Source organism: Macrobrachium rosenbergii, chromosome 36 (assembly GCF_040412425.1).
Source record: "Macrobrachium rosenbergii isolate ZJJX-2024 chromosome 36, ASM4041242v1, whole genome shotgun sequence".
In the NCBI taxonomy this organism is placed as follows: Eukaryota; Metazoa; Arthropoda; class Malacostraca; order Decapoda; family Palaemonidae; genus Macrobrachium; species Macrobrachium rosenbergii.
In genome coordinates, this window is record NC_089776.1 from 1,038,010 (window position 1) to 1,065,048 (window position 27,039).

A 27,039-nucleotide genomic window follows, 5' to 3' on the forward strand; every position below is an offset into this window, starting at 1 on the left:
CTGGAGGAAACTCTTCCCTTCTTTCCTCTCATGGTGAGACAGGTGACCAGTTGGTGTCGTCTTCCTCCTCCTCTGCCATGTCAATGCCACGTCAAGTTCTGTGTACTGACGTCTCTGATTATGGTTCAGTGTTTGATTCCATTGGTGCCAGTTACTCATTACTATGACCCTGTAGGCAGTCAGTGGGCTGAGTTGATACCTCTCTACCCCCTTTTTGAGGGGGTAGTGGGGCCCTCTCAGCATGTAGGGAATTCATTAGGATCAGAAGGTCTTTCACCATTTGCAAGTAGAGTTTGAGAGCTATTTTTAGCTCATTGGACCCATTCTTGAGGGCAGTAACCCACTACAGCCCTGTTAGACCAAGTCTGACTGATTGGATGCATCATTGAGTGCACACATAATAAAGCAAGACCATTGTTCAGGTTGCCCTTGATGCAGCTTACTAGAGGAGTGATGGAGCAAGATCACAATTTTATCATTAGATTGCAAAGACTCCTCCTCTCTCTTGATGCATCATCAGAGTTTCTATAAGGTCACCTTCTGACAGGCTGATTTGTCAGTCTGTAGGCTGATAAACAACATCCCAGTGGAGCACCTTTGGGCAAAAGAAAACTTTCTCTTACTCTGGTTCAGTAGCCATGGAGTTGGCCACTTGTTTTCCTTCAGGCTGCTATTGGGCTCTACTTTTATCTAAACATGTCAACAGACTTCAGAGTTACAGATGTGGCCGTGGACAAGGACAGGATGATTTTTGGGAGGTTGCAGATGTCAAGAGGAAAGTTGTTAAATTTCCTTTCTCACCAATCTGTAAATTTATGGAAAAATATGTTACTGAAGAGATGTGACTGTGTGTGAGGTCTTTTCTTGAAGCAAGTTTGCTCTGATGTAAAGTTTAATGTTAACAATATAAGACTATGCGTAATGTACTAAATCTATTCCTAAATGCTTTGTCAGTGTATTTTAAAAGTAACCAGCAAAAATTCAAAATTCAATTTTTTTCCCTTTTTTATATGTTATAAATTTGATTTTTGTGAATCATGTTTTAGCCTTGAGACTTAAGACGAGATAATGATGAAGGGGAGATGTTAGTGGCTTGGACATTTCCTTAGCACCACTCCTCTAGTACATGATAGTGCACCACTCTAGCACATGGTAGTGATAGTTGGGCTCTTGTGGGTCTCAGAAGAGTTGGAAGACCCAGACTTATGTGGATGAGAACTGTGAGAAGGGAAGTTGGAGATAAGTAGTTTTATGGAAGATAAACCACGGGAAAAACATGCATGACAGAATTTCACTGGGCCCTTTGCACTACACATCTTTGTAGCTGATGATGATGATGATTTCACATCAAGAAACTGGATATTTTAACACTGAATTAACTCCTAGTTGTTGTAAAATATTTACGTAAATTTACTGAGATTGGGATTGATTGATTAATTGTGGGTTATCTGGTGTGACAACTACCAGGGTCACTGACGCCGAATACTAAATGTGATCTTTTCACTTTTATAGTATGTTATAAAAATTAAAATTAAAATTCTGCTAAACAGAACTACATATAAATTTTATTAAAAAGAAAAAACAAAAAAGAAAACTAACTAAAATAAATAAATAAATAAATATATAAAATTCTGCTAAAAAGAACTATTAATAAATTTGATCTGATAAGCAGTATAACTTAAGAAAAAAAAAAAATATATATATATATACTAACACAGCACAGCTGTCAAATATATTTGAGAAGACCAGCTTCTTTGATAAAAGAGATAACATTATTAATACATATACTCTCTCCCAACAGTTTTGCCATGTTATAATTACCACCTGCTTCACTGCTATTTGATAAAAACAGATTCCTAAGTTCCACCAGACTGGGACACTCAACCAGCAAATGCCTAACAGTCAGTGGAACCAAGCAATCGTCACAGAAGGGCTCATTCTCCCCATTCATCACAAAGCCGTGAGTTAAACGTGTGTGGCCAATATGTAATCTACACAATACAACCTCCCACTTCCTTGGCATTAGGTCATATTTCCAAAGGTGTGTCTGACTAGTGATTTCTTTCATTTTATTGGGGCCTACTCTGTCCCACTGAAGTGCCCATAATTGCTGGATGGATTTCCATATATGGAATGCATCACGATATGGAACAGGACATTTTCTGGGTATCAGAATTTGTGCTGCTAATTTGGCTAGCTGGTCTGCCTTTTCATTTCCTGATATGTTCACATGGGCAGGAACCCAACAAAAAGAAACAACGCTTCCTCTACAATGGTGCAAGAAGATCCACTGCAAGATCTTCAACACTAAGGGATGATCAGTATTGAAGACTTCCAGGGACTCTCAGGCACTTTTAGAGTCACAAAATATTGTGTAGCTAGACACTGGGAGTGTTGCAATATGTTCCAGTGCTACTAAGATGCCATACAGCTCAGCTGTAAAGTTTGAAGCAACTGAAGGAAGCGCACCTCTTCGGTTAAAAGATTCACTAAAAACTCCATAACCAAGGCCAGCATTGGATTTGGAACCATCGGTAAATATAAATCTTGTATCCATATGCTCTGAAGCATGCTCTAAAAATATTGCCCTCATTTCCTCATCAGATTTATCCCTCTTTGCTCCACTGAAGTACCTGCAGAATTTCACAGCAGGTAACTTCCAGACAGGAGTAATGGGATACACAAAAGGAAGTATGGGGATTTTTCCAATATTTGTATCCTCTAAAATCTTTTTAATTCTATAGCTTAAAGGAGTAGGATACCTTGGATGATTTTCATAAAAACTGTTAAAAATATTTCTGTTTGCCACAGCAAATGCCAGAGATTTGGGAAGTCTTTGCACTCTAAACCAGTATCGAAGTAATGATGACTGACGATAGAGTTCAAGGGGGTATTTCTGGGATCGACCTGTGTCGCAGAGTGAAATGTCCCATATAGCACACATTTCTAGGTATAAATATTTGCTAGATATACCAGAGAAAAAAGCTATACAGCTAATAGGATGCCAGAGTTACTACCTCTGGAGCGATCATCCTTATAGGATGTCGGTATGTCATCTAGGAGCGAGTGGAAGCCACTACCACAGATGCTTAACCCAAATAGATCTCTCCTCTCCCAAAACCCCTCTACCTAAGGGGTGCCGATACAGCGGTCCTTCTCCGCTCGCTACTACTACTTCTACCCAGAACCTCCATCCCTTCATAGCACGCTTCCACGTTCACACACGTCGTTTTTGCTCGTGTTATTTTTGCTTCCTTTTGCATTATTTTGGCTTTCTGGTTTTTCGCTATGGCTTCGATGGATCAGGACGTATCTTCATCTAAGTTGAGTATTCAAATTTGTTGTTTTGGGACTCGGTTGGACTAATTATGTCCCGTTTATTTACTTACGCCTGGTCTGCTCGGCGCCGCCATTTTCATGTTCGTTCGTGGCTGTAGTCCCCAGCCTCATCATGCTCTCATATCTTCTGTCATCTTGGACGTTTGAAGATTACTTATTTATGCTCCTATTTTATAATGATAGTTCCAATTTTCGCTCGTTCTGACGCGCTCGACTGTTATTATATTTTAGAATAGTGGAAAGTGAGGCCTAGCCTAGCCTTTCCTTCATGTTCTGTGTAGGTGCATTTTTAAAAATTAATTTGTTATTATATCATTTCAATGTGATTATGTATCAATATCCTTTCGTCTGATTTTGGGTAGTGTTTTATGTTAGCCTACCTGACCAATTTGGCTCTGTCGAATCTCGGAAGGTAGGCTAAGTTGGCCCCAGTTTTTCTCCCTACCCTGGCTTCTAGGCCCAGGTAAGGTAGGTTTTCTTGGGTGGCCTTCGTTCGAGTTTTGGGTGCATGCCCGTCCTCCCTGACCAGTTTGATTCATCAAATCTCGGAAGGTGTGGTTTGGTGCTAGCGCCCCTTTCTCGTTCGTCTCTCTGGCGTGTCCTAGCCTCCATGACCAGGTGTTTACTTCGGAAGGTTAGGCTAGGCCATAGATATTATTGTTATCTATTTCGCCTTCCTGTATTTCTCACTCCCATTTTATCAGATGTGGTCTACCTGGCTCTCCCTTTGGGGCATTTTAGAGCAACGCTCATTTGCCCCTTTCGGTTGAGATGACGCTTCGTGGAGGGTGCTTAGGCACCTGACCTGTTGCAGTCGCCATGTTTTTTCTGTCCCTGCTTCTCCGCCGTTCCGCCATCCGGATCCGTTCCAGCGGCTATCGTTAGCTCGCTGTTTAGTTCCTAGTAGGAACAATAGCTTGAGCGTCGTTGCCTTCTGTTTACAGCGGAATTGTAGAGATGCCGGGCTGAATGCTATTTTCAATGTTAATTATTATGTAGTTTCCGTGAGCGGTGTTCTGGGAAATCAGTCCCGGAACCTTCGCTCCGGCGACTAGCTCCCCCCGGTTGTTGATTTCTGTGTGGTTATTTTACGAGACGCTCCGGCGTCATCGGAATTGCTTTCCGGTGTTATCGCTTCAGGTTTGGCCTACCTGTTCAGATTGTATTGGAACGTTCCGCCGTAACCCCAGTTCTCAACTCCGGCGTGGAGGGGAATATTATTACTTTAAGTTTTATTAGTTTAGTTTTTTACCACAGCCGTGAAGCTGTTCCGGTGCTATCTCCTTGATATTCATGTATCAATTCCTTTTACAGGTGGTTCATTGTCAGGAGCCAGGCTGTAATGCCTATCTTCAGCAACCCTGTGGCCACGTAGCATGCAGGTCGCATGCCAGCTGCGCAGTCGAGGTGGACGATCATCTCGTCTGGCATCCAGATGGCTGTGATGTATGCTACGCCCTTTATCTAGATGTGATTGATGATTTGGTACGTTTACCTTTTGACATTCACACATGAATATTTCAAGCAGCTTCGAAGTATACCTGATTTAACGAAAGAATCTATTTGTCAATTCCTTATATTGACATTATATCTGGTTGCAGGTCCCTCGGTCCCGTCAAGCCTCATTTCTGGCTACCTTGAAGATCTGGGTCGGCGGCTTCGGTCGCAACGTTGGTCAGGGACGCCCCTATGTTCTGGCAGAGGACATTTGCAACATCCTCTACCCTATGGCCAGGTCCTCTGCAGCAGTAGCCCCTGAAGTGGCGGAGCCCCTGATCAACAGGATTAGGCTCGAGACCCAGGTCCCGCCGGAAGAACATCAAGAACTGTGCGGGGAAGTGGCCAACATCAATCTCAACATTGAACCGATGGCCATCGACCCGGAGGAGAAAGGTAGGGATGTAAGTGAGGCAGGTAAATTTAAAAATTCAATGTCTCTTAGTTCTCCTGCGTCTTCATCTTCATCCTTCCAGGGTTTCTCTAAGGGCTCCACCCTGGGGGCCCGTTCGGGGTCGGTGATCCCCAAGGTGAAGTCCTTAATGAAGACGAAGACTTTACCTAAAGTGTCAAAACCCCCGAAAATCCCAACCATGCCGAGTTCCGCCAGGTCGCTGTTGGCCCCTAAACCTTCGACTTCCTCCCAGAAGGCTACTCCCCCTTCTAAGGGGTTGAGATCCAAGGCAAGCAGGTCTAAGAAACCTGATTTTGACCCTGAGGCCTTTGCGGAAGCTCTGATGAAAAAGCTGTCTGAACAGGTCATCACCCAATTTGAGACGATGTCTCGAGATCTCGCCTCGAGTCTTGAGACATCAGGCAAGTACGTCCAGTCTTTGGCAGAGAGACTGAAGACTCAGGAGGAGTCGCTTGCCGGACTAGTTAGTTCCGGTCCGGTACAGCAGCAAGGTTACGCCATCCCTGATGCCTCGAAGTTGCCCGCTTATGAGGATTGTAACCCTTGGCGTCTCGCCTTTAATGCCCCCTTTGCGAATGGTAAGCTAACCATTGAAGGTTGTGGCACCCGCCCTGTGGAAGACTACGAGTTCTTCCCGGCGGGTCTTGTTTTTCCTTTCCCGGGATACGCCCGTTTATCGGAGGAAGCCCTGGTGAGGGAGGACAAGATCCCCAAGGAGATGGTGATCTTCCCCAGGGATCAAGCGCAGTCGGCAGCATGGGTCAGAATCCCTTCTGACTGGGAGTGCGCTAACACTAAGTTGACTCCACACAAGGGGAGGTATATGATGTTCGTGGTCCACGAAGACATCCCCACCCCTTGTACATCCAAGATTGCAGAACTGACCCTTCAGGCCGGAACAGAGGATAAGCCGATGCCACAGCTTCGTGAGACGGACCCTACATCTCTTCTCTTTCCGGGAGACCTGGATTGCTGGGTTGGGGCTCCTGAAACATTCACTGTAGGTAGGCTGGATCCGGAGTGCGCTTCGGATCTTTTCAGCGAGCAATTGCCCAGGATTCCGGAGTCTGATTAAAGCAGAGTATGATGCTAGGTGCCGTCTCAGCAGGTCCATCAACTCCGTCACCTCGGTGGAGTTGACATCTGCTGTCTACAAGGATGAACCTCTGTTCAGGATCCTAACTAAGTCACTTCTGGCCTCGTTCCAGAGTGATTTATATGATTTCGTGATGGCAAGACGGAACTGCCGGAAACATCTGCTGGCTGATGCTACCATCCGACACGAGCCGAATAAGCTCATTAAATCTTCTGTCTGGGGTATTAACCTCTTTCCTGAGGGCGCGGTTAATTCCGTCATCAGTGAGGCCTCCAGGGCCAATCAAAACCTTAGAATTCGTTGGGGACTTCCTTTCAAGAGGAAGTCTTCTGAGTTTTCGGGCCCTCAGCCTAAAGGTAGAAAGAGGACAAGGAGGTACCACCCATACAAGGCACCCCAGACCCAGACAGTCGTCCAGGCAGTTCCAGTCACTCAGATTTCACAGCCTTCCACCTCCAAGGGACATCCCCAATATGTTTTGCTGAACCAGCCGACTCACCACCCTGCTGGTTCAGCAACTTATGTAACCTCTCCAGCCTTCAACCCCGCCTATGAGTCTCAGGGGTCCTTTCAAGGCTACCGCCAGACTAGAGGCCTTAGAGGTCGAGGAGGTTTTCGATTTAGGACCGGATCCAGACTCCAGTCTAGAGGCAGAGGTTCAAGAGGAGGCAGAGACAATAAGCCCTCTAACAAATGAGCCTCCTCAGGTAGGTGGGAGATTACGCCTCTACAGGGACCATTGGACTTTCAGTCCATGGGCCCACAGTATTGTTTCAAAGGGTCTAGGGTGGAGCTGGATAGAGGGGCCTCCTCCTACAGTCAGATTCTATCAGACCCCAACACCGGATCTGTTAGAATATGCAAAAGACCTTCTTTTAAAGAAGGCAATAAAGAGAGTCAGACATCTAAAATTTCAAGGACGCTTGTTCAGCGTGCCAAAGAAAGACTCGGACAAAAGAAGAGTAATATTGGACCTATCAACTCTGAATTCTTATATTCAATGCGACAAGTTCCACATGTTGACCGTCTCTCAGGTGCGGACCTTACTTCCCCGTGGGGCCGTCACCACCTCTATAGATCTTACAGACGCTTACTATCATGTCCCGATAGCGAGAAACTTCTCTCCCTATCTAGGGTTCAGACTAGGCAAACAGGCTTACTCCTTCAGAGTAATGCCTTTCGGGCTCAACATAGCACCCAGGATCTTCACCAAACTAGGAGAAGCTGTGGTACAGGAACTGAGGTCTCAAGGCATCAGACTTGTGGCGTATCTAGACGACTGGCTAATCTGGGCTCCCAACGACACCGAGTGCCGGAAGGCGACCAAAAAGGTCATTCAGTTTCTAGAGTATCTAGGATTTCACATAAATACAAAGAAATCTTGTCTGATTCCGGCATCCCGATTTCAGTGGCTAGGTATCCAGTGGGATTTAAACACCCACAAACTTTCAATTCCTCCAGCAAAATGCAAAGAGATAGCCAAAGCAACAAGACAGTTTCTCAGGTGCAAACGAGCCTCTCGTCGCACTCAAGAAAGAATCTTAGGCTCTCTTCAGTTTGCATCAGTAACAGACCTACTTCTCAAAGCAAAACTGAAAGACATAACTCGAGTATGGCGGAGACGAGCCAATTACAAATTCAGGGACAAAGTCTCCTCATACCTCAATCTTAAAGAAAAGACTTCGACCTTGGACAACGGCCAAAAAGTCTTTCCAAATCAATTCCTCTACAATTCCCTCACCAGCTCTGATCATCCATACGGACGCATCTCTCACCGGGTGGGGAGGTTACTCACAATACAGGAAGGTTCAAGGAACCTGGTCAAATTTTTTTCGTCACTTCCATATCAATATTCTGGAGGCAATGGCAGTTTTCCTGACTCTAAAACGCTTACGCCCAGCCAGGAACATACATATCAGATTAGTCCTGGACAGTGCAATAATAGTTCATTGTCTGAACAGGGGAGGTTCCAAAACAAGTCACATAAATCATGCAATGATAGCAATCTTTTCATTAGCAATGAAAAATCATTGGCACTTGTCCGCCACGCATCTGGCAGGAGTAAGGAACGTGATTGCAGACTCTCTGTCAAGAACGACTCCTTTGGAGTCAGAATGGTCTCTGGACAAGAACTCATTCAACTGGATTTGCCGACAGATTCCGGGACTACAGGTGGACCTGTTTGCCATGGAATCGAATCGCAAACTTCCATGCTATATAGCTCCGAACCTGGACCCTCGGGCTTACGCCACAGACGCAATGTCAGTAGACTGGAACAAATGGCAGAAAGTCTACCTATTCCCTCCAGTAAATCTTCTGTGGAAAGTTCTACACAAACTCAGGTCATTCAAAGGTCGGATAGCTCTAGTAGCCCCCAACTGGCCGAAGAGCAACTGGTTTCCTCTTCTGTTAGAGTTGAAACTCGGAGCCATTCAGATTCCTCATCCAAAATTAACCCAAGTAGTACAAACTCAGACTGTGTCAGCTTCCTCAGGAATGCTGAATGCCCTAACTTTATGGATTTCATGAAATTTACGGCACAGAAAAATGCTAATGTTGATCCTCTGAACACAATGTTTCTAGAATCAGATAAGAGAGAATCTACTCTTTGTCAGTATGATTCGGCAGTAAGGAAACTTGCCAACTTCCTGAAAGAATCAGACGTTCATACTATGACCACGAATCTCACAATCTCATTTTTTAAGGCCCTTTTTGATAAAGGCCTGGCTGCTAGTACCATTACTACGACTAAATCCGCCTTAAAGAAGATATTTATTTCAGTTGGGATTTAACATTGACTTAACAGATTCGTATTTTTCCTCTATTCCTAAAGCTTGTGCTTGTCTTAGACCAACAACCTGTCCTAAAACGGTTTCTTGGTTTTTAAATGACGTTCTAAGACTAGCTTCAGACTCAAATAATGAATCTTGCTCTTATTCGACTCTTCTTAGGAAAACATTGTTTTTAATTAGCCTGGCCTCAGGAGCTAGAATCTCTGAACTTTCAGCCCTTTCTAGAGAGTCGAATCATGTGGATTTCCTCCCATCAGGAGAGGTTCTACTTTCTCCGGACCAAATGTTTTTAGCCAAGAATGAAGACCCTCTAATTAGGTGGTCTCCCTGGAAGATTATACCTCTTCCGGAAGATCCGTCCTTATGTCCGGTGGTTACCTTAAAAGCTTACCTTGAAAGGACTTCTCAAAGGTCTTCAGGTCCACTTTTTGTTAGAGAGAATGGTGGAACCATCTCCTTGAATGGTATTAGACAACAAATCCTTTATTTTATTAAACAAGCCAACCCGGATTCAATCCCCCAGGTCCATGATATCCAGGCTGTAGCCACCTCAGTTAATTACTTCCAACATATGAATTTTGATGAAATTAAGAAATATACGGGCTGGAAATCCCCTAGAGTCTTTAAACGTCACTACCTTAAGTCCTTGGAGGCTCTTAAATTTTCTGCTGTCGCTGCAGGGAACATTGTTTCCCCATAGTCAGCCTAATATTATGTTATTTTGTAATTTGTAATTGTAATTGTATTTTTATTTTGCTTGCCCTACCAATTGGTATACCTCTCACCTACCTGCCTCGCTTGTATTCCCGTCCTTTCTACCTTGTTGACTGGGTTTGGGTTGCTTCACAAACCACTCCTGTCTTTGTATATACCATCCTTGTTTTAAATTTTTCACCAAATTTTGTTATTTTAGGTGATGGTTTTCTAGTTAAATTGTTAAGCTATTCCTGTAGCTACATTGTTTTGTATTGTTTAGGATAGTAAAAACTTATCTTGTGCAATTTTATATATTTGATTATTCTATTTGGATAAGTAAAAAGCATATTCAAAATTAATTAATTTTATTTTTCCTTCGTAAAATTTTAGATTTTGACATTTAACCTTTTTATGTTTACAAGCTTTTATGGCCAATTCTCTGCTACTATTTCACTCGGCGACACAGGTCGATCCCAGAAAAGGGATTTTGACAAAGGAAAAATCTATTTCTGGGTGAGGACCTGTGTTGCCCAGTGAACCCTTCCCTCTTTTTTCCCACCCTAGGCTGGCCAAAGCTTGGGTGCTATTTCAGGATGGAGGTTCTGGGTAGAAGTAGTAGTAGCGAGCGGAGAAGGACCGCTGTATCGGCACCCCTTAGGTAGAGGGGTTTTGGGAGAGGAGAGATCTATTTGGGTTAAGCATCTGTGGTAGTGGCTTCCACTCACTCCTAGATGACATACCGACATCCTATAAGGATGATCGCTCCAGAGGTAGTAACTCTGGCATCCTATTAGCTGTATAGCTTTTTTCTCTGGTATATCTAGCAAATATTTATACCTAGAAATGTGTGCTATATGGGACATTTCACTGGGCGACACAGGTCCTCACCCAGAAATAGATTTTTCCTTTGTCAAAATCCCTGTCAAAATCCCTTTTCTCCTGCATCAACTAGCAAACTAGATATTGGTGATGAACGAAAAGCTCCTGTGGCTATACGAATACCTGAATGATGAACAGAATCTAAAATTTTTAAGTTAGATGAAGAGGCTGAAGAATATACTTCACAACCGTATGACAGCTTTGATAAGATTAAGGTTTTATGAAGCCTTAGTATAAGATTTCTACTAGCTCCCCAACTGGTATGAGACAACACCTTCAAGATGTGTAGAGCTTCTAGGCACTTTGCTTTGATATGTTTGATATGGGGGACCCAAGTCATTCTGCTGTCAAAAATTAGGCCTAAGAAATGCGCTTGTTCTACACATGGAATTCTATGGCCATACAAATAGAGGTCTGGATCAGGATGTACTCCCCTAATCCGGCAGAAGTGGACAGCAGTAGTCTTGCTTACAGAGATTTGAAAACCCTGTTTCTCAACCCAACTTGTTATTTTATTTATCGTTAATTGTAACTTTCTTTCGGCTACAGTCATCCGGGTGGCAGCAAAAGATATTGACAGGTCATCCACAAATAATGTCTTTAAGACCTCTTTTGGAATAACAGATGTAACACTGTTTATGGCCAGAGCAAAAAGTGTTACACTGAGAACACTGCCCTGGGGAACACCTTCTTTCTGATAAAGTACTGCCAACTTTAACTTTAAAATACCTACGATGTAAAAATGATCTGACAAATAAAGGTAATTTATAATTTTCCTCGTAGACCACTATTATGCATTGTCTTGAGAATTCCATGTCTCCAAGCAGTGTCATATGCCTTTTCTATATCAAAAAACACTGTCACGTGGTGTTGTTTGGAGGCAAATGCTTCACAGACAGAGGTTTCAAGTTGCAGTAAGATATCCAGTGTGGAGTGCATTTTTCGAAAGCCACACTTAGTGTTAAAATGTTGTTGTGCTCTAAATACCACATCAGCCTTACATTTACCATTTTTTCCATTAATTTACACAAACAGCAAATTAACGCAATGGGGTGGTAACTTGCTGCATAGAGAGGATCTTTTCCAGGCTTAAGAAATGGTAACATGGTTGCCAATTCCCATATGCTAGGGTAGCTGCTTTCATCCCATATTCTATTGATAATGCTGATTATAAAGATTTTTGTGTTCCTTCAGAAAAGGCGTATTGTAAGATTCACTTTTGTTTGATGAAAAGTCAAGTACCTGTTGTTCTTCCACCATTCTGAAATGATGTCCTGGGCAACTATCTGATTTTTCAGAGACTCGAGCAAAGTGTTCAGAAAATATATTACTAACTTTTGTGGCATCAGTGACATGATTATTATTTACTTTAAGGACTGGAGGAGGATTGGGTGTAAATTTACCCTGAATTGTTCTTATTTTCTTCCAAATGCTGCTGACTGGTGTTCTGCTGTTAATAGAGGATACATATCCTGCCCATGATTGTCTTCTGGCAGCTTTCATAGCTTTTCGAAATCGTGCCCTACACTGTTTATAAGTGATGACATTATCAACAGTGCGATGTCTACGGCACCTGGTCAGTGATGACCTTGTAGCTCGATGCAGCAGCCTTAATTCTTTTGACCACCATGGAACTGGCCGTCTCCTGAAAAGTCCTTTACTTCGAGGAATTGAATGTAAGCCTGCAGTATGGAAAGTTCCATTGAGTAGATCGATGGCGTCATCTTGGGAAATCTTTGGCATCCCCTTCCAACTCGCTCAAATCTTTGAATTTTTTCCAGTTTGCTTTCTCTAAGCACCATCGTGGTGATCTTGGGATAGGTGGACCATCATTGGTGCTGATTATAATTGGAGAATGGTCACTGGTATGCCAGTCATCACTTGTTCTCCAACTAAAATCAACACTGCAATTAGAGCTACAAATTGAAAGGTCAATGCAGGAGACAGTACCAGTTTGAATGTGATAATGAGTAGGTTCTCCAGTATTAAGAAGGCCTATATCTTCATTTTCTACGATAGATGCCATCATATTCCCTTTTTGGTTTGATGTTACATCTCCCCACAATGGATGTCTGCTGTTGAAGTCACCAAGAAGAAGAAGTGGCTCTGGTAGCTGCCACATTAAGGATATTAAGTCCTCTCGGGAGACATGACTGTGACTATTGGGTGGAATGTAAAGGGAACATATACTGTAGTATATTGCCTTCTGAAATTAATCCGTACAGCCACAGCTTGAAGTGGAGTGTTTAGTTTTACTTTGTAGTGTGGAGTATCTCGACGGATGTAGATGAGGGATCCACCGTGATTTCCCACTTCCAAATCAAATTCAGTTCTAAAGTGAACATATTCCCTAGGACAAGGGGTATATTCACCTAGCATGGTCTCTTGCAAACATACCCCAACAGGAGAATGCTCATAGAGCAAAAGCTTCACTTCCTCATACTTTGCTCGGAGTCCCTGACAGTTCCACTGAATTATGGAAGTGAATTTATTTCTGTCTGGGACCATCAGTATGGTTCCTTTTTACAAGGTTGGGAGGGTTCTTTTTTCTACTTGGGGAGGGCAATTTAATGGGCAGTTTTGTTGGCTTCTTGAAAGAGCCAACATCCTTTCCTTCAGTGTCTTTGACACCGAGGGGTTTTTTTAGTTTCTTCTCTCTCCGTCTCAATCGAGACGGAGAGAGCAGAGGTGTTCTCTAAAGAGACTTCCTCATCTGTCTTGCCAGCTCTGCCTTTAAAGAGGCAGAAGCACCAGCAAGGACTGGCGCTGGGGGACCAGCATCTGCTGGTTTGTCCTCCAAAGAGGAGTTGGCACCAACAGAAGCTGGCACCGGGCCAGCGAGTGCTGGCCCCGACTCCAAAGAGGCAGATGGTGGAGGGTGTGTCTCAGCTGACACTTTAATTTTTCTTAGCTTTATGTTGATGTCTTCCTTGTTGGTTCTACTGAACCTTGTCTTCGCATTACCATCATCAATAGATTCTGATGAATCTGTTAGGCGTCTTTTTCAGCGATTCTTTTTTTGACTCTACCTTTGTGCTTCTTATTTTGGTTACTTTATTTGTCTCTTTCTGTTGGTTTCTAAGTTTTGCTACTACTGAGGCAAAACTTAGACCAGGTCTTACAATCTTAGCTTTTGCTCTCTCTCTTGCTTCCTTAAAAGTTATCCTTTCCATCACTCTTAATGCCTGAATTTCTTTTTCAAATAAATATATATCACACTGTTGAGATGATGATGCATGTCCCTCACCACAGTGAACACATTTAGGTTCCCTTGTGCAATACCATGCTCATCATCTCCACAGTTGACACAAACCGCAGGATTTTCTTGTATTTTTGACCGGCATGTCTGAAGGGTGTGTCCGAAACGTTGGCAGTGGAAACACCTTCTGGGCCTCGGGATGTACTGTTTTATTTTGTATCTATGCCAGGCTGCAGAGACATACTCTGGGAGTCTTAACGTATTGAGTGTCAATATCAAGGTAGGTTGAGGTATCCGATCTCTATCCACCTTCTTTGTGATCCTGTTCACCTTAATTACACCCTGATCTTTCAATTCATTTGAAAGTTTCTCCTCCGAGAAACCCATTAGCTGAGGGGCATAAATCAAACCCTTGCTGCAGTTCAAGCTGGAGTGGGGAGTGCACTCCACCATAACTCCCGCAAGGGCCGACAAACTCATCAACTTCATGCTTTCCTCTGGGGAGACACTCTCTACCAGGAGCATATTACTGTTCTGAGGGGATATTTTCGGTTGTCTGCCACAACATTTTACAATTTCCCCGTTTACCTCAAAAATATCAATATTGTCACCATTGAGCTTCAAATTTAAATATTTTTCATATGAGTTGGGTACAAAGACCCCAGGAACTATTTCATACTTCTTGCTTTTCTTTATTGCAAATGGTTCCAGTGTGACAATACTGGAACCAGATGCTTTTTGTTGGGGATTCCTGGCTGTATTCCTTCTTGCCTGGCATTGGGTCGTCAACCGTGTCTGATTGTTATTTGGCCCAGGGGTACTAATTTCAGCATGGGGACCTTCCATGAAAAAATTGGTTAAAAAAAAAAAAAAAAAAAAAAAAACTGCTGGTGAACACTGAAGAGGCACCATTGACTTTTCATGGGGCCCTTTTCTCAGCTGACGACACCAGTAGGAACTGACTCCCAGATGTCCACCCCTTACCCTACCCAAAAAGGGATAGCACCAACATACCAGAGAGGCACAAGTGTAAGCCTAACCCGCTTGTTGGGACCGAGACTATTACTAGAATACAATCATCCCCACTCTGACTATGTTGGTGGGCATACCTGAAAATATGCTGGGAGTCCTACCCCTAATAACAGCCCACCCCTGGAATCCACGGGCTGATCTCAGGGATAGTTCCGCCTTCAGGGTGTCAATATGACATCATACTAACACCCTTCTGGTCCAAACATCATCGGATTGGGTGGCGCTCCCAATCAGAGTTCCCACATTTAGCTTCGAACATGAACCCCAATCCAAGGTATGATGCCCTTTCCTTTCACACAGACAGGAAATTTAATGAAGGTGGAAATATCCACACTATGTAAGCCAAAGAGTTGGAAAATATACATATATATACATATATACATACACATACATATACATATACACATATATACACATACATACTGTATATAGAAGCGGTAGTCATATGCGGGTGGATAGGAAGATGGAAGAGAACTTGAAAAATAAGCTGGAGGAAGAAGTAAAAAAGGAGTAGAAGAAAAAGAGGACAGAGAGAGACATTTAGAGTCAAACAGGGGGAATGACTTCCCCTCGTTCGAGAGCCCCCTTGCCCGTCGCAAATCTACAGCATGAGAAAGAATATTCTATGCTGGAGCCATGCGACTACGTCACGGTACTGGGATTGGGAGATACCGTAACTTTTTTGGAGGTATACATGTTTTTTTTTCTAATATTTATTTGCAAAATTACAATTATAACTCGCATATCATAAAAAATAAGAACTAAAACCAACAGCAATCCCTGGGTATATTTATGAGCAAATAAATAAAAAGACATCAAGGGAGAGAGAGGAGCAAGACATTCCCCCATCAAGTCAAGAACAATACTATTCTGCCTGAGGCGTCCACGATTGAGCTGAGCTGAATTCTTTAGTTGCCACTATTCATTTATGGTCCATTGAAGTGATGGAAACTCTTTCCCACTCGATACAGCCAAATCATATGGCGCATAATATTAATACTCCTCAAAGGGGATCCGTCCACCACCCAAAGCCTGTTTTAGATCTTCTCATGAGGGGATCCGTCCATTAAGGTTTAAGAAGCTGACATAAACATTACTTCATACTTATCCTCTGTGAGCAGTCAGAAAACCTACACAGGGATGCATAGCTAAATTTTTCCCTATGGATGAAAGAGGCTTATGATCAGCAGCATTTCAGTACACAAAGGCCAGTTATTTTGCAGAGTTTCTTTGGAAAGAATGCTAGGTCAGGAACAACAATAATCATACTGGATACTCATATTGCAACTTCATGTATGGTCTAAAGCTTATACCCTTTGGTGATCCAGAACCTTATTAGATAGAGATATAGTTCTTGCTGCTGCAATGGACTCATATTCAGATTTAGTTTTTAACTTGGGAAGTATGAATTCAAATTTGGATTATCTTTTTGTTGAGGGTAAGTTCCAATTTTAATTACAGTTTTTCAAATTCAGATACTCTGTAGGATCCAGTTCTAGCAAAAGTTCATTAATAATTAATTTTGCTGTCATAGGTGGCTGACCTGTAGGCAATGTGCCTTGGCTTTTTTTATTTTTTTTTATTTTGTAGTTCTTATTACCATGAAACCTTATTTTTGTATCATATTCAGGCCATGCCTTGGTTAAAAGTTCAGCGGTTCATTAACATGGAGATTGGAGCTTGAGTTCATTGCCATGAGATGAAATGCTTTTCCATAAATACTGGGATTTGCCTGTTAGGTTAAAAAGAATAGGGGAATATCAAGTGTCCTCAAACCGAACATAAACCGTTTAGTGGCTCTCTTCACAACTTCCTCACTGAATTTCTGAGAGCAGGAAATACCAAGATCCTGCACAGTATTAGGAAAGTTTGCAAACTTATATGTACCTCCATTTAACCTTATGAGATTACTGTTTGACAAGGTATGATTGATTATCTATAATACTAGCATTTTCATCCATCCTATCAAAGGCTTCCATGGCTGAATCTTCACTGTAACCACTTTTGGGGGATTCTATTATTATCTATAGCCATGAAGATTTTTAGCAGTTCTTAAGGCAGACAGGGTCTTCTTTGCTTGGGTGTGAAGTAATGTACAGTAACATCTTAGTCACATACAGTTTATCAATGATAGATTGCGTTCTTGGTGCTGATTCAAGATTATAGATTCACCCTACCAGTGTACTTATTAGAATTTAGACCTATGTATCGTGAGGATCTAATTCATGTAACACCTTATCTCTCACATATATGTGCTTTGCAACAGTAGCAAGTTGCATAGATTCCCAGCTGAGATCACTCATTGTTGCTCTTTTGGTCCAGGGCTCACATAATCAGTATGAAAAATAGACATTATCAGTGCCCTCATTGCATAAGACTGTAATCATCAGAGTGCAAGGAGAAGATAACTTAGCTAACCATCAGTAAGGAGAGCGATTCTGTACTCTTAACATATTGCACTACATCAGTGTGAGGGATGAGAAGTGCTACCCAAGAACATTTTTATGTCAGTTACAGCCTTTCCCAGTTTTGTATTGTAGTAGTTAAGTCTTATATAAAAGCAAGGCTTTTTATTACATTCCAAGCTTTATCATTTGTGTTAATTCCAGGGTTTTAGAACTGCTCACATGAGTGTCCAGCCACTTTTCATATGGGATTACTGTAATGGAATTTGTTTACATTAGAGGATGGTAACAATATTTTACAAAATTATGTAACAAATTTATTTTAGGATATTGTGTGCTCTCAAAGCTCTGCTGATGAGTTCTTATGTGGACCATGGCAACAAATGATAGATGACCTGGAACTAAATCAGCCAAATCAAGCATCTCCCTTAACAGTCTTCAACATTAAATGGATCTTGAGAAGGGCTGCTCTGAGGGGATATGCTGGTGTCCGCAAGATACCCTTTCTAGCTGTCATGGTGCGCAGCGTTGATGCTTCTCTCTCTGATGCAACTGTGCTGTTAAGAGATAAAACAGGTAACAATGGAGAAATTAGTTTTTTGGTACCTTGCTAGCATTAACCCTTAAACGCCGAGCCTCTATTTACAAAAACGTCTCCGTATGCCGGCGCGTTAGGAGTTAGCGCCAGCGGAAAAAAGTTTTTTTCAAAAATCACAGCACGCTTAGTTTTTAAGATTAAGAGTTCATTTTGGCTCCTTTTTGTCATTGCCTGAAGTTTAGTATGCAACCATCAGAAATGAAAAAATCATTATCATATATAAATATTGAAATATATGACAGCGCAAAAAAAATGTTCATATATAATTTTATACAAATCGCGCTGTGAGCAAAACAGTTAAAGCTAACGGATTATTTTTTTTCTTTGTATTATACACTAAATTGCGATGATTTTGGTATATAACAAATTGTAAAACGATCGAAGCAACACAGAGAAAATATTATCACAATATGATGCATGAATCGGTAATGCGCGGACGTAAAAAAATGTTTTTTTTCAAAAATTCACCATAAATCGAAATATTGTGCTAGAGACTTCCAATTTATTGCAAAATAAAGGTAAATGATTGAATATTACTATAATGTAAGAGTTTTAGCTTACAATTGCGTTTTTCGACCATTTCGGTCGAGTTAAAGTTGACCGAAGGTTGAAATTTTGGCAGTTCTCGTGATTTATGTGAAAATATTTCAAAAGTGATAAAAGCTACAACCATGAATTATATTCTGTTGTATTCTACATGAAATTGCGCACATTTTCATATATAAAAGTTTATGTAACGACTAATGTAAAACGATGCAAACATTACGACAATGTGACGAAAGAATTTCTGAGATGTTCGGCCGAGTTACTCTTCTAAGGAAAATGTTTTTTCAAAATTCACCATAAATCGAAATATTGTGCTAGAGACTTCCAGTTTGTTGTAAAATGAAGGTAAATGATTGAATATTACTAGAATGTAAGAGTTTTAGCTTATAATTGCATTTTTTACCATTTTGGTCGAGTTAAAGTTGACCGAAGGTTGAAATTTTGGCAGTTATCGTGATTTATATGAAAATATTTCAAAACTGATAAAAGCTACAACCATGAGTTATTTTCTGTTGTATTCTACATGAAATTGCACACATTTTCATATATAAAAGTTTATGTAACGACTAATATAAAACGGTTGCAAACATTACGACAACGTGACAAAAGAATTTCTTACCACGACGTAAGGAAAAAGTTTTTTTTTTTTCGAAATTCATCATAAATCGAAATATTGTGCTAGAGACTTCCAATTTGTTGCAAAATGAAGGTAAATGATTGAATATTACTATAATGTAAGAGTTTTAGCTTATAATTACGTTTTTGACCATTTTGGTCGAGTTAAAATTGACCGAAGGTTGAAATTTTGGCAGTTATCGAGATTTATATGAAAATATTTCAAAACTGATAAAAGCTACAACCATGAGTTGTATTTCTGTTGTATTTTACATGAAATTGCGCACATTTTCATATATAAAACTTTATGTAACGACTAATATAAACAGTGCAAAAATTACGACAAAATGACGAAAAGAATTTTCTGAAACTTTCGGCCAACCTTTTTTCAAAAATTCACCATAAATCGAAATATTGTGCTAGAGACTTCAGTTTGTTGCAAAATGAAGGTAAATGATTGAATATTACTAGAATGTAAGAGTTTTAGCTTACAATTGCGTTTTTCGACCATTTCAGTCGAGTCAAAGTTGAACGAAGGTTGAAATTTTTTGTAGTCGACGTACGGTACGTCCACTTGGCACCCAACAGACAATTTTAGTCGACGTATGATACGTCCAGTAGGCGTTTAAGGGTTAATAGCCCTGTGGGGACATAATGCCATCAGTGCACCTCCCACGGTGCACTGCAGGCATTACTTAAGGTTCCTTGCAGTGTTCCTTCAACCACCTTCACTCTCTTTACCATACCTCCGTTCACATTCTTTTTCTTCCATCTTCCCAACCTCTCCTAACAATTATTTCAGCATTTTCAGCTCTAAATGACCTCATAAGTCCCAGTGCTTGGCCTTTGGCCTAAATTTTATGTTCATATGTTGCTGTGTTAGCACTAATGGTTTATAGCTCTACAAATTGTATTTGCCACGTAGGTTAGTAACTGGAATTTACAGTCACGGATAGCAAGCCTTTCTGTTTGACATGCCATGTGATATCCCTATAGGGAACCTGTAGGCTGGAAACTGATCATCTTGACATTTTAAGTTTTGGCATAGGGAAGAAACTGTAGTTCCATACATTGGTCTCTTGGATGTCAGGGAATTGCCCAGTCCAGTGGAGTTCCTTGCTCACCAGTAGGTAATGAGTCAGTTTTTGCAAACTGACTCTTCTTTGTAGAGGGGTTAGCATTTTCTATTCAGTTCACTTCGTAATTCATAGTTTTGGATTATAATATTTCTCAGTGTTTATACTAGAACCTTTTCTATCTGTTCTACACATGGGCTCTTATTCTGCTTTCTAAAATGTCAGATCATGCAGGTCAAATGTACCAGGAATTTGGATACACTGTAGTGAAAGGTGCTTAACATTTCTCCTTTCATTTGATTATTTAATTGAATGTATATAGCTATTTACAGTAGCTGAGTTATCTTAGTTGCCAGAGTTAAGGGAAAATTTGACTCTTGCATCAGTTCTTCAAAGAACTTAGATTTCATGTAAATTATAAGAAGTGGGATTTAGAGCCTTCGAAAAGTGAGGAGCTAGTTCAATTGATGGAGGAGAGGATCAAGATAGAGTCGTCCTTGATCTGGCAGTCTTGATAGAGTGAATCCACATCCTTCAGTAAAGTTAAGGCAATCCCTGATGAGGCACCTTGTGTTGCTGTAAAAACTAGATCCTCACAGGTGGTTTGGGTTGAGATCACTCAAACAATAGCTCTAGAAGTTTTCTTCATTGGCAATTCAACCAGAAGACAACCCATTAGTAGCACCAGAGTAAATCTTGGTGGCAGGACCCTGATCACCTGGTGTAAGTTAAATTAAGTATATTTTAGTTTAACCAGACCACTGAGCTGATTAACAGCTCTCCTAGGGCTGGCCCGAAGGATTAGATTTATTTTAGGTGGCTAAGAACCAATTGGTTACCTAGCAACGGGACCTACAGCTTATTGTGGAATCTGAACCACATTATAGCGAGAAATGAATTTCTGTCACCAGAAATAAATTCCTCCTATTCTTCATTGGCCGGTCGGAGATTTGAACTCGCGGCCAACAGAGTGGTAGCTGAGAACGGAACCCGCTCGCCCAACGAGGAACACCATCAAGTCTCATGGGTTTCTCCCAGCGCAGAGATACTGATGTGTGCAGGTGCTTTTAGTCGGGGATCTGCAAGTGAGAGTGCTGTTGACCTCAAAGAGAGGGGCCAACACGTTAACTTTCTCAAAAGAAAGGCTGACTTCTAAGTTCTCCCAGCATTTGCTCAGCAGTTGGTGAGAACTGCACACCAACTGCATTGCTGGTTTACCCGTGGACTCAAGATTGCTCAAAGATATTCAGACTGGCATTTGAAATTTTCATGGACTGGCATTTGAAATTTTCATGTCAACAGAGGCAAATAAGGTCAGCATAGTTCCAAAGTTCATCTCTATGAAACATTAAAGCTAACAGTCTCAGCAGAGTAAAGTAGGTCCTACTGTCAGTATATTCAGCAAGGTCTGAGACTTCTGTGGATCACAAGCTAACCAGTGTATGGCTTGGCCCAGCCAGATGCAGGAGCCTAGAGGCCAGAAGCAATCATTCATCCTTCAGGTATTCGTAATAGCTATGCCTCTCTCTTATTCAGTCTTATCAGGAAGGTACGAGAGAACTCTTCATGCTCCATTCAACACAAGGATGACTTTAATGGCCCCTTTGGCTTCAGCAAGAGTGATTCATGGATGTGATATCCATGGTTGAGGACAATATTCATGCTTGGAGGTTATCCAGCAAGGCCTCAGTAATAGAGGAAGCCATCACAAGACCTTGCAGAAGATTGTTAAAGTGAATAGGGTGTTGGTTCATTCAGTTCCTATATATCCATCGCTGTTGATTTTCTGTTTTCATTTCTACTTGTGAAGATGTCTTAGCATCATTGGATATAAATCCACACTTTCACAGGCCTTTGTACTTGATGGGCTTGATGCAGGTTTTCCATTTACTTAAAGATTATTGTTCAATATTTTTAGAAGGAAGGTTCTTGTGAATAACTCAAACCTCTGATACAGGATTTATTACAGGTCACTCATTTTGAAGAGTCTTATTATGCCTCCTTACACATCTCTCCAAAAAAAACTTTTCTTCTGGATGTCTCATTGAATGTTCTTTTTCAATTGGGATTTGTATCTTCAAGACTAGTCTTCTTCCCCTAGATTACACTAACTTTCAGGGCTCTTGCCCATTGCACTTGTAATTTTTGACATGTTCACTTGTGTCTGCAATGATAAAAGAATAATTAGTGAAAAAAAAATGGATCACAAATTTTTGACATGTTCAACACAATTACACAAGGTGTGTGCCTTGTGTAAAAAGTGTTATTATGACACGCATAGCGTGAAAAGTATTTTATTTTAATTTATTACTTCATTTTTTTGGATGGCATCTACATCCGTTATCAGGAAGCCAAAGAGTTAATATCAATAACTAGTACAGTGAATAAGATCTTAGGAGTGCTGGAGAACTGGATCAACAAAACTTAGAGCATCACTTCTTGGAACACTATAAGTGAAGAAGACAGTTAAATAATGATGGACTGTAAAGAATAACTTGAGTGGCATCAATAACTAGAGTGTTTTATAGGGTCGGTCCAAGTTATGCAGTTGTCATATCAGTGGTATCAGTAACTTGAATTTGATCTTCATAAGGAGAGGAAGGGCCATTAACTGTTTTGGCCTGTCACTGAGAAAGGCTTCAACATTTAGGGCTTGTCAATGAGATATTATTTCTGGACCCTCCAGATATTTCTGGTTCCACTTAACTGCAAGTTTCTTAAAGAGAAAGCTTAGAGATGAGATTCTGTCTTAAAGCTGAAGCAGCCTTGAAGGTCCAACTTATTTTGTTGTTAACCCTCCAAAGAAGAGATTAAAAGAGCACTAGAAACAAGGAAAGGAAATTAGATATAGATGGAAAGTTGTGGTGTGAATAAATGGGCCATTTAGTGGAATGGTTACTGTTTGCAGATGATACATTATTTATTGGAGTGGCGATAAGGAAGAGAAAACGTGGAGACTAGTTAAAGTTATTGAAAGTATTTGTAGCAGGAGGGTAAATCGGAAATAAAATGTTTCCTGTTATGGTGTTTGACCTTGTATTATAGAATTATTTTTTATTGAGGTTTGAGTGATACATGAAAAATTATAGGATTTTTTTTTACTTCCATATATTGGAGTCCAATTTTTTGCCTGTACAGCTTATTATTTACTATTTTATGTGGTTGCTTGAAGGGTTTTTACGAATTGCTATGAAATTATTGTTTACACAAAAAAAAAAGAGCCAATATCCATTGGCTGTCTTGAAATTTGGAACTTACAAATCATCATCACTCATGTGTTGGCTTTCTTAAAAAGCATATGTATAGAAGTCTGCTTTATGCTTTTAATGCAGCTGTTTGTAGGTGAATGTTGGAATGAAAGGATTTTTCCACACTACAACTTTTGGAATCCCTTTGTATATTAATTTTATTTTTAAGTGTAATATAGTTTCACCAGTAAAACTAGGTATTTGAAGATTTGGTATATATTTGAAGATTCAGTACTCAACCCCTCTGTTTATTGTGTTCTTACTGAACTGGCCAGCTTTACTGCATTCTGATTTTCACTTCTCATTTACAGAAATTTTTAGGTAAGCCCCATGAGCCTAAAATGTGACTAAATGATCTGTTTAACTACCTTATAACAATAATTATGTTACAATCACGGTAATAGTCACTGATGTTTTTTGTCAGATTTTCTCCTTACAGGGTTAGGTGTAGGATGTGGTCTCTCTCCTGCTCTGTGTTGTGCAATTTCTGCCTGGGTTCTTGTTGCATGACCTTTTTGTATGATTGTGTAGGCCTTCCTACAGGTCTTCATCCTCCTCCATGTAGATCTTACTACAGGTCTTCGTCTTCTCCCTTCGTATCTGCTGCGGTTTTAACTAATTGCCCTTCATTTCCTGTCACTGCAGGATGAAACCATGTGCCTTTGAAATCTGAATCTACTCTTTACCTTCTGGACTCTTCACCTCACCACATATCTTTTGCAATGGAAACTTCAGACAAACTCTGTGTAAAAGTTCTAACTTTTTGTGGTCATGTGTCTGATACTTGCATCATGAATTTATATTGTTTAATAATGGGATGCAGTACTTTAATTTACCTTTAGTTATGCAATCTCTTTCCACTTCAGTCATGCTGTTACTGCCCTCACACACAAGTCTCATAGCCCAGTATGTCCCAAAGGTAATTGAAATTTTTTACCTATTCTGGGTCTCCTTCTCCCTCTCTTCTCCATATTTGCTATCCTGGGCATCTGTTGTGTCATCCGTCACATTTAATACTTAATGCTGAACTTTCACCAGCTCCTCTTTGCTTCCTTTCCAGTGGTATCATTTAACTAGTTATGAATTAGTTTAATATCACTGAGTCACATATATCAACTTTCAAAGGGTTCTCCCAAAGGATTTGTTTGTAAATGGGAGTTGAAAATTGGAGTAAGGTAAAGTTAAAGAAGTTTAACAACTTAGTACAAAGATTGAAAAGGACAAATGAAAAGTAAAAGACTGAAAGCAACATATCTTTGGCGTCATTCACATTGTGTCACACAAGACAGGGCCAGCTCAGTGAGAGTCAAGAAATTGCAATACACTCCCTGAACACCTGAATTAGCCCTGGTTACCTACCAGCCTGAACTATATCCCCAACTCATTAACCACTAAGTGGGTAATTAACTGTCAGCGTTACCAACGCTTACAGGAAAATCTTGTCAAATGAGTTACCTAGCGTACCGTTGGCAACGCTGCTGCAAGTCCTGGCTGTGTATGGCTGAGATCCCCAGTTGCTTTTTGTTCACTGTGCTGCTAGGACTTGTCCTACATCAGGCAAATTTTTGGTTCTAAGCCCGACCCCCATATTTTCGTTTTTTGGATTGGATAACGACTTGGACTGGTTTTGATCGCCCCCTTCTCTCCTGGATTGTTCTTTTCTCTGGATTTTTGGACCTTCTCTCCTGTTTTAACTTGGCCTGGCTTTGGATTTTGAAATGGATAAAATGGATAAGACACCACCCTTGGACAACACCTCGGCTTCCACATCTGCTTCTGCCGTGACGACGGAGATCACTACTGCAGGAGAAACTGCAGCCCATCGTTCGTGCACCGCCTGCAAGCAAAGGATGAGTACCCTTAAAAACGACAGACATTCGTTGTGCATAAATTGCAGGAAGGTACAATGTAACGTCACATTGCGATGTGACGAATGTAGGTCATGGTCGATAGCACAGATGGAAGATTATCTCAAGTATAGGAAATCATTAGCTTCTAAGAGTAAACGTAAGATTCAGCGGTAGAGACTCAGGGTTTTGACAAAGAGGCTTTAGAGTCAGAATTATTTAGGAAATTAGAAGACAAATTGTCAGCCAGCATGTCTAGTTTGTTTTCAAGTTTCATGTCAAAACTAACAGAAATAAAAGATCAGGAAAAAGGTAATAGGGACACAGAACCTAATCACTCTTTTTCAGCTCCCCTGCCTGTTCCAGAATCAGCCCTAACGGGTGCCAGGGGTCATGGAGAACCGCAAACCTCAAAGGTAGGATCTACCGGCCCCCCGGCGCGGAGCAGGCAGTGTCAGCAGCAGATTTCCCCTTTCACCCTGGTAACGTAAGTCCTAAGGTAAAATCAAATTTAGGATTGACACAGACAGTTAGGGATAGGACGGTAGTAGAGAATCAGGAAGATAGGTTGAAGGTGCAGTCGGAGTCAGGTGTCATTAAGGTTGCGGCTCCCTTGTTGGATCCAACAGCGGTTCTTTTTCCTGCAGTAGGCTCTCTGCAACAAAAGGTTGCAAAATTGGTAGAGGATGATTCAATTTTGGTTCCTAGCTCTTCTGGTTTGGATAGGTTGGAAAGTATCCCTTCCTCTTCTTCAAAGTTTCTGTTTCCTCCTCGGGACAAACCTTCGTCCCTTTCAGAGTCTAATTCGGTAGATGAATTGCTGAACATTGCAGATTATAATGCTGATCTGTTGGGACTCTCTAAAGGCTACAGATCTTTGGTTAGAAATTGTTTTAATATTGGTTTTTCCAACATTTTTGAGCATGTTTTGAAAAATCTCCCGGAATTCACAAATGATGCTTTACAAGATTATCAGGGGGGAACAGAATCGGTCTATTTTCTTTCCTTAAAATCTACGGCCTCTTCTGTATCTACGGACATCTCTTACCATATGGTTTCATATTCTTCTATGGCTTTTTCTCAACCTTCCGTTTCGGGTCATTCTTCGGGGAGACTTTCGGTTTCTTCTCTCGCTCATCCGAGCTCTCTACCATTAACGGACTTGCCTTCGGGACAATCTTCCACAAATCATATGACTTCTCATCCTCCGGAGCTGTTGCTGCGACATCTGGCAGTGCGACTGTTCCCGTGTTCAATGTTTCGCCCGGTAGTCTCAACAATCACTCCGGTAGCTAGGTTTACTGGTAACCTATCATCCACAATCGCTTCGGGTTCGGTACCCCGCAGTTTCCCATGCGAAACTCCTGTGAGCTCCGGCCCGTCTGGTACGTTCTCCACCTGTATGACGTCATCGGCAGGGTCTCCGGTGGTTTCCGTGTGGCTTCTTCTTCTCTCTTCCTCCTTCTGTACCTTCCTTCTCTACCTTTCCAACAGGTTTCTCTGTTCCTCCGGTTAGGATGGTTTTTGTAGGTTCGGGTTCGGTTGCGGGTCAGCAGGGGTTTTTCCCCCCTTGTTCTTCTTCCACAAATAGCGGAGTGTCTGCTGCTGCGGTTCCTCATCCGCATGCTACTGTTATTCAGCCTAGTTCGGGGTTGGCGAGTGTTGCAGCTTCTCCGTTTTCTGAGGTGGGCGTGGTTCGCCCAGGTGTGTCTGGCTCAAGCGTAGCTCCACCGTTGTTGGAGAGTGCGGGTTTTGCGCA

General features: G+C 41.3%; 1 protein-coding gene across 1 annotated transcript in view; it reads left to right on the forward strand.

The window, feature by feature from the left end:
* The window catches only part of LOC136856545 (uncharacterized), a 57,725-nt gene that overhangs the window by 24,381 nt on the left and 6,305 nt on the right, over nt 1-27,039 (forward strand). The window contains exon 3 of the mRNA XM_067134385.1: nt 17,677-17,926. Coding sequence (XP_066990486.1) covers nt 17,677-17,926 — 250 coding nt within the window. The remainder of the gene's footprint in view (nt 1-17,676; nt 17,927-27,039) is intronic.